The sequence below is a fragment of the Panthera uncia genome, chromosome F1, assembly GCF_023721935.1.
Source record: "Panthera uncia isolate 11264 chromosome F1, Puncia_PCG_1.0, whole genome shotgun sequence".
NCBI lineage: Eukaryota > Metazoa > Chordata > Mammalia > Carnivora > Felidae > Panthera > Panthera uncia.
Genome location: NC_064813.1, coordinates 2,093,611 through 2,102,422, shown reverse-complemented (window position 1 = coordinate 2,102,422; position 8,812 = coordinate 2,093,611). Strand labels below are relative to the sequence as shown.

The 8,812-nt window shown below is 47.2% G+C and overlaps 1 protein-coding gene across 1 annotated transcript; it reads right to left on the bottom strand.

The window, feature by feature from the left end:
- Positions 1-1,354: 1,354 nt before the first annotated feature.
- LOC125925853 (histone H3.3A) lies at positions 1,355-8,312 on the bottom strand. The gene is made up of 3 exons (XM_049635104.1): positions 8,054-8,312; positions 6,667-6,820; positions 1,355-2,012 (listed from the first exon to the last, which is right to left on the bottom strand). The coding sequence occupies exons 1-3, from the start codon at positions 8,179-8,181 to the stop codon at positions 1,884-1,886; spliced, it is 411 nt and encodes a 136-aa protein (XP_049491061.1). The 5' UTR covers positions 8,182-8,312; the 3' UTR covers positions 1,355-1,883.
- Positions 8,313-8,812: the final 500 nt, after the last annotated feature.

The window sequence follows — 8,812 nt, the reverse complement described above, 5'->3', positions numbered from 1 at the left end:
CCGGTAACGGCCCCGAACTAAAACTGTGCGAAACGTACACACCGGTAACGAAGACTAATCCTCCCGAAGTCATCGCCTCCTTTGTAAGCAGGAATGAATCCCCCGGCTCCTCGGAATAGAACACGTCAGATGTTGACAGACCGTGGAATCTCGGGACGAGCCCATCACAGCGTGCGCGGAGCGCCAGCCTCATCTACGCGGTCCCGGGCAGCTTGTAACCGCCCCGTTTTGTAACCTGCGACTTACTGTACGTTCGTGCCCGGACCGCAGCAGTTAAGGACTCCTCACTCAACAAGATGGGCTAACGGGTACCGTGACCGCTTCACGCGAAAGGCAGAAACGGGCTTTTTAGTTGGCAAAGCTACAGCTTCGTAAAGCACAGTTTAGTACAAATCCTAAGGGACTCGGCTCCAAGCGCGGCCTCTCCTACCCCATCGGAGACGCCCGCTCTCCCGTCCGTTTCCACGAACAGGCGGCGAGAGCCTATTGTGCGCGCCCGCCAAAACCGGACTGGGGAAACTCATCAAAAATTGGCTCTCAGGGGGCGGCCGGGCCGGCTCGGTCGGTGGCGCATGTGACTCCGGACCTCAGGGTTCAAGCGCCACGTGGAGCAGAGAGTTTACTTAAGAACAAACACAAAACCATGACCCCACGTCAACAAACCGGAAGCAGGCTCTAAAATGTGCGTCTCCCTCTCTCTGCCCCTCCCCCGCTCATGCTCTGTCTCTGTCAAACGTAAAAAATAAAAATGAAAATGAAGTTAAGAGCGAGCCCGTGAACGAGCGGCGCAGCAGCCCAACGTTCTCCCGGACTGTTCTCGGCCCGTCGATGACCTAGTTCCGCCGGACTTGAGAGCAGTTCCACGCGCTGCGGCGTTAGAACCAGCGCGTCCACCAGGGCCGCGTTCCCGGCCGCAGAACGCGCGCTCCCCTCCCCGAGAAGCGAGTCCCGGGGCCTGACCGGTCACCTCGGGGTGGACGCGCCTCCAGGGCCCTCGCTGCGGAGCCAGACTTGCCGAGCAAAGTTCAGCGGCGCAGGTCAACGGACGGACCTCAGGAAGGTTTCCCCGTTTCCATGTGCTTCCGCCGGGCGGGTGGGGACTCGCCCGTTTGGAGCACCACGTATCCAAAGGGTCAAGATCTGGTTTTCACGAACAGATTTACTCTGCAAATTTTAAACCAGGAGGAAAACCAACAGCTCCGGCTTCCTTTCCACACAAAACGTATCCTCTCTCCGTCTCTCAACGGTCTCGTCTCAGACGGGAGGTGACAGACCGCTTGGCACTAAAATGATTCTTAACGGTTCAAGTGACTGAACTACACGGGCAGGGGTGAGAATAAAGACCAAAAGCAGGTACAGTTTAATGTATTTTAATAGCAAACTTACAGGAACAGCACAGAAGACAGACAACATTAAAAACATGTACTTGCATGTAGGACAACTCAGTTAGAAAAGTATAGTGAATGGATGGAATCTACCGTATGATAAAAATGCTACAAACACCATTTAGTTGCCGTCAATAAGAAATTTACTCGTTTTAAAAAAATCCAAATGCTGGCATTGTCCAGAAAAATTTAACAGGTTTATTTATAATTGTTATAAAGTTGAACTGCTGAAACGTGTTCACTGAAACATTTTGACTTGCATTAATGCTTTATGTCCCCGCATTTATATTAAAAATTCACACACGAATGAAAATGGAAAAACTGCCAATACCTGATTTCTGTCCCCGATTTTTCCATTTGCAATCATATACTTCGATACCTTTTGACCCCATGGAAAAAAAATATCTAACGTTCAGAGCTACCAATAACAGGAAGAAGAGAAAAATTTTTTTTTTTTTTTTTTTTAAAGAATGAAACGTTTTCCATCAGAGTGGATTCTTAAGCACGCTCTCCACGTATGCGGCGCGCTAGCTGGATGTCTTTTGGCATAATTGTTACACGTTTGGCATGGATAGCACACAGGTTGGTGTCTTCGAAGAGGCCCACCAGGTAGGCCTCGCTTGCCTCCTGCAAAGGAGCAAAGAAAAAGGCATCAATAGCGTTATTAGCACCCGTCACGGGCAAGTCTGTACCGGTTCAGACGACGAGGTTTTCGGACCTCTGAAAAGCCGCTCCAGAAGACGCTGACCTGTTCACCAAACGGGTACGTTTTAAAACCTGGGGGACAGGCTGAAAGGCAGTTTATGAAAAGCGGAAGGCTCGAGCTTGGAAATCTTCAGCAAATTACACAAGAGTCAAACGATTTCATTACTAAGCTTCGATTTTTCTCCTGTTAACACGCGATCTCTTACCCACCGAAATGTCTTCGGTGAATCCCATTTAACCCAGGAACTCCAGCTTAGACTCTAATCCTGTCTCCTCGCCAGCGTCCTCCTCATCCCGAATCCCGCTCGCCCCAGAGTATCTGCCCGAACCTCTGCTTGCCAATAATCCAACACAGCGGACAACTGGCTTCCATCACACGGTCCCCATCAGCCTTTTCTTTTCCACCTCCGTTCTATCACACGGGGCCCACGGGGCCCAGAGCACAACGCGCTGGTGTCGTTTACGTTCTTGGACCTGTTTTGCCTAGATGTGCCCCCTCCAAGCGCACCTTCCTCTGTGCTCCCCAACCCGCAGTGACCTTTTCCCCTCTCGTATTAATATGGATCCCTCCAGTTTTTCTCATTACACTCGAGGAGTTTTTGAAGCCCCCCCCCCCCCCATCACCACTCAGAAACCGCCAGCTGTGGGAACTGTTCACGGACACTTGGCAAGTCAGGTTAGTAGACCTTACAGCTGTCTGAAAAGCTAAAGAGCCCTTTAGCCGAAGTCACATTTGCTTCCTCATTCCGAGAGGCAGAAACCGTTTTACCAGTCCGGTCACCCGCCCGGCTGTTTCAGTGGCTCAGGAGCATTAAACGGGGCTGTCTGGCCTTGTCGCCTTCTCTGTAGAAAAGTTACTTCTCTGATCAAGATACTTAGAAAAACCAAGATTCCTGTAGTTGCTGTTTTTGTCCTAATAAGAAAAGTATTTTCCATTTTGGAACCCTTAGGTAACAATAAAGCTAAAAAATGATGCCACCCGACAGTTGAGCAATTTCAGCCACTTATGCTACATAACACAAAATATGTAGACAGGAATAGGCAGATTCGCTTGTGATTTTGCAATAAAACTACGGAGACTTGCTTTCCCAAGCATCAACGCAGCAACAATTAATTCAACTGGTTCACATTATCATCTTATGAAAAAGTACGCCCTTCACATTTATGTATCTTCAACTTTTTTGCCTTATGTCTCTCTTCTATGAAAATTTGTTTCATCTAAATTTTACAACCCCTACAGTGTTCTTCTGCTGCGTTTTTTCTTAATGTTTATTTAGTTTTGAGAGAGAGAGAGAGAGAGAGAGAGAGAGAGAATGAATCCCAAGGAGTCTCTATACTAATGGATGTGGGGCTCGAACTCAGGAACCGTGGGATCATGACCTGAGCTAAAATCAAGAGTCAGACGCTTAGCTGATTGGGCCCCCCAGGAGCCTCCTGCTGCATTTAAGAGTCAGGTTTTATCTACCCACTAAGGCCTAGCTCAGACTTTCCGAGCAGGAGGAAGCAAGCACTTCCACTCCCAGCTCCCAAGGGCACAAAGCCTTGAACTCCTTCCTCCAGACTCCCTGCTGCTTCTCTGGCCTCGTACAGCAGAGCCAGAGCCACCCTCTTATGTATGTAACTTTATAATAGAGTCTTGTTTTCTACTCACGACGCCTTGCTTTGGAGTAGATGTTCAGCAAATGTTTGCTTTTTAAATCTAACCCTTGGGGCGCCTGGGTGGCGCAGTCGGTTAAGCGTCCGACTTCAGCCAGGTCACGATCTCACGGTCCGTGAGTTCGAGCCCCGCGTCAGGCTCTGGGCTGAGGGCTCGGAGCCTGGAGCCTGTTTCCGATTCTGTGTCTCCCTCTCTCTCTGCCCCTCCCCCGTTCATGCTCTGTCTCTCTCTGTCCCAAAAATAAAATAAAAAAGGTTGAAAAAAAAAAAAAATTAAATCTAACCCTAAGTAAGTGTACATCTTTTCCATGCAAACATTCCAAAGGATGTAATGAAGGCAAAAGCCCTTAACAGCCAGGGATTCATTCTTACAATATTCGAAGGAATGGGTGAGAGGTGTGGAGACCAAGGCATAGTGTGGGCTCTGATGGGCTCACCACACGCATCAGATAGGACTGACGTTCCTCAGGCAAGACACCAGTTTGATTTTGTTTCACCCGGCCTCACACCCATCCAGAATGCTTCTGCAAAACGTAGCGCCGTGAGCTGCTAGATGGACAAGCCAACAGGTCCCGTGGTTCTGAGACCATTTAAGAGCAGAATGATCCATGGGCTCCCTGGTACTGCTCCGAATGGCACGTGGCCATTCTCACTTCTGTCTTGGAGCCCGGCTACTGGTTTTATAGGGTTGTATCTGGTCGGCTCTGGGAGAGTATTCTATACCCACGGGGGATTTGACCATGACCCATATATTTCTAATTCTATTACACAGATCCTAAAACCTTCTCAACGGGAAGGCTCTAATGGGAATGAAAGACTGCCACATAAATTTATAGCCCAACAAACCAATTTTGAGATAATGGCAAAAGAAAAAATATCTTACAACTAGAAGGAAATGTTAATTTACAACGCGTTGACTATATTCAATGTCTGATTCTCCCACCATTTCGAAACACCAATGTCTACGTTTTTAACACGAGGATACCTTAAGTCGAAACTCTCAGACATTAAAGACAAAGGTTAGATTTTAAGTCCGTCCGTTCCTGAGTATCGTATGGCAAACCCAGACTAATTTCTTTACCCCCCACCCCCCCACACCACCTCCCCGTCTCATTTAGTTCTATTAGGAAACTTGTCAACTGTGTGATTCTAAACCAAAAATAAAGTGACTTTTTGAATTTTATTTCAACTGCTCTCTTCTGTTATTTCCACCAGCAAATTCTCCATCCCTGTCTTTAAGAGAACTGAAGTGCGTGGATACAGAAAGCAAACACGTGCACAAAAAAACTGGTAACAAAGATTACTCTTTCCAAACAAGAGCCATCTAACTGCTGGGAGTACAGGCAGCAGAAGGAAACATTGTGCTCAAAACCAATACAGGAACACTTGCTAACGTACAGCACAGCACACACCTTCGTGCCAGTGACCATGAAGTTTACACATGAACTGGAAAGACAATAGTGTTTTGCCCAGATTGCTTAGTAATCTCCATTTACAAGACTCTACCACGGACCGACCATTAAACACGAACACGTTGGGACTTCCCAGTATAATGGGTTCTTTAAGCACAGTCCTGGCTAACTGGGACTAGGAACCAAAACTAGTAGCTTTGTATCAAATGCTTGACAATCTTGGAAAATACACGGGCAAAATGTGACTTACAACTGTAGTGATAGACGAAAGGAGACCTTACGGTAAACAACGATCAAAACAGAAAAAAGAGTTTTAACCAGCGCTAGAAGATTTTAGTAGTTTGAAATTTCAGTAATTTCAATTCATTGAGAATTTAATGGATGCCTACTCCTGGAATCCACCAATCAAACCCAGTTCAGACTAACCATAGAAACAGCTCAACCAATCGCACTTCAGCATAGAACCCACCTATCAAATCTCCCTCACGTGTAAAGCCAAAGCTTGCCACAGCAACAGCAGCCTCACAATCCTCCAATGGAGTGTATGTGGACTGTGGTCCCCGCACCCCCAGAGATTCTGATTCACGTCTGTGGTGCCTAGAAATCTGCACTTTTAATCACTTCCAAACCCCTGCTCTCATGGAGGCAGTAGTCTGAGATACACCGATCTAAAACATGCCAAACACAATATAAAACAGGTTACACGTTAGTGATTGGTATTAATTATATTCTCACCCCTAATCAAGCATGTTACCCGTGGGCATTTCAAGTTTTAATGCTGGCACAAGACACAAATACTATGGATATGTAACCACCTCCAAGACCGTACTTCTCAGAGTTCTGACACCTGGTGTGGAGATTAAATTCAATGTGCTTCCCATTTAAGCGGAAATCCATAATCCTCTTTGGCCAACTCCAAGTCCTGACATCCCTGCCCCTTAACACGTACGGTGTGATCTCGAAGCACACCTTTTCTCCCTACGGCCAAGCCCATGCCAGCTAGCTGGGTGCTTCCTTCAGCTCAGTGCACAGCCTCCCCACCGACACCGCGCTCCCCTCTCGCGTGGCCTCTGCACATCCAGAAAGACACCAACTCTCCATGCCTTTTCCAGCGATCACTGCTTAAAGCTGATGACCAACACAGACCTTAGTCCCACATCTTTGTAATGTCCCGCAGCACCCATGACCGAACAAGAGGGTTCTTTTTTCCTCGAGACACCGTTCTCAACGCAATGTTTAAAAAACTGAAAGGTGGTATACCGGAACGAACGGTATACCGTTCGGAGCCAGATGGGTTCAAATGAGGACTGTCACCCAAATGGGTTCAAGTCGCATTTTCGGTGTGTATGACCTCGAGCAACCTAACCTTTCTGACATCTCAACGGTGAAGCAAAGGTATGGCCCACCTTACGGGCTGTGCCGATCAAAGCACGTGGAAAGATTTAGAACCGTTCTTGGTACACAGCAGGACGGCCGACTCTCAGAGCCGTCCCCACCCGCCACTTTACCTGCAAAGCACCGATAGCCGCGCTCTGGAAGCGCAGGTCTGTTTTGAAGTCCTGAGCAATTTCTCGCACCAGACGCTGGAAAGGAAGTTTGCGGATCAGAAGTTCAGTGGACTTCTGGTAACGTCTAATTTCGCGGAGTGCCACGGTACCAGGCCTTAACACAAAACAAAACAACATTAAACAAATGGTTATCGGACATATACAAAAACATACGAGGATAAGCGGTTAGCTTTAACAAATCCAGTCATTTTACAAAAAATAAACCACCCGTTTTCTGTTTTTTAGCTTGGGTATAAAATTTCCTTCACCAGTTTATGATCTGAGTATTTAAAGCTGTGAAGAGTAACAGAACAATTCCTTGAAAGCAAAAAGCATAACATGAAAGGAGATTCTGAGCAGGGCATTTATCTGAGTCCCATTCACTTTCTTCGTCTTAACACAGGGGCGTCAATAACGTATCATTACTTGGGAGGGTGTGAGGCCACTAATAAAAAGTCAACATTCAGACTTTTGTCAATTTGGTATTACTAGCTTTGCTTCTTCTAAAAGACGCACCAACACCACTCAATGGGCTTCATTTAAAAACACACTCAGGTATATTCAAGGCCCATTTCCCAGAACACGTTTAGTTTGACTACGGCTCATCCGTCAGGAATGATGAAGTCTGGATACTCCTGATGGCGCGGTGTGCCTTCCACAGGGCAGAGTGTTCGTGCATCTTTTTTTTTTTTTTTTTTACTAAGTGTCAACAAAAACGTACCTCAAGTCTGACTTATTTCTTCCACTCTATGAGCTTTTATTTTAGAGTAACTATAAAATCATCTGCAGAAGCTAAGTACAGACAGCTTCTGCCCTCTAACGGCGGATGCCCTTAACAACACTGCTGAGGGCAGCTCAACACCAGACTGCTAACAAGGAAATACACCAATTTAAGGAAATGAAGGAGAACTTTACTCAAACAAAACACCCCACCTTGAGTATTATTAAAATAGAATTGGTATCAAAATGTATTATTTTGCCAAAAACGAGTGTCCATCCTCACACATGTACTTAAAAAGCACTTTATTATTTTAAAAACACACGTTACTAACGTAACAACTAAATAAAACGAGAATCTATTTCATTAACATCATCGGTGATTCAGTAGGTCTCCTTTGGGCTCTGGGTAGCTTCAAAATAAAACATTCCGACAAAACCCAACACTATGTTTTGGGACACACACGCGCAGACGTTTTTAAAGCATTAGCAAATATTCAAAAGGGGAAAAACATCGGTTTCCCTAGATCAAAAAGTCTGCTGGTTATACATCTTTTCATTATATTTTACAATTGCTGCTTCCGTAGACGGACTCTATCCCACTATTTCCTTTTTTTTTTTTTTTAAATACCTGTAACGATGAGGTTTCTTCACCCCTCCAGTAGAGGGCGCACTCTTGCGAGCGGCTTTTGTAGCCAGTTGCTTCCTCGGTGCTTTACCCCCGGTCGATTTGCGGGCAGTCTGCTTTGTACGAGCCATGGTACTGAGACCTCCTCACTTACCTACCAGCATCAAAAACAAAAATCATACACACGACCCCCCAGACGTTCAAGTTTTCCTGCCACTGCCGGCCCTGGCCCCCGCCCCCGCCAGGCTGGAAATTAGGCCCAGCACAAAACAAAACAAAACAAAACAAAAAAAACCCCAACAATGTCCGTCATGTTATATAATTCGCCAGGGTGCAGATCACGCCTGCCACCCAGACAGGACTTCTCGAAACAAACTGTGGGACTCGGAAATTGGGACCTCTAACGCCGACCATCCCTCAAAAGACCGACGGCAAAACAAAAAGACCCCCCTAACGGCCTCGGCCTCCCTCTCTTTAATTAAAGTAGAAATCAGAAACGTCTGCAAACATCCGACCCGCAAACAAGTCCAAAGAACGAAGCCACAAAACACAGAAAGGTCGAGTCAAATTTCGGCAAAAAGCCTCCGGTCCCCCCCCCCCCGCCCCGCGCCCCCCACCGCCGGGCGCCCGGCCGCGGACGGACCCGGGCGAAGCTCTGAAAACACGCCTGGGGTCGCGTTTCCACAGCGTGTTGACAACACGGCGCCCGGGGACGCGGGAGGGGACAGCGGCGCCCGGCGGCCGGCTCTCCACAAAGCCCGG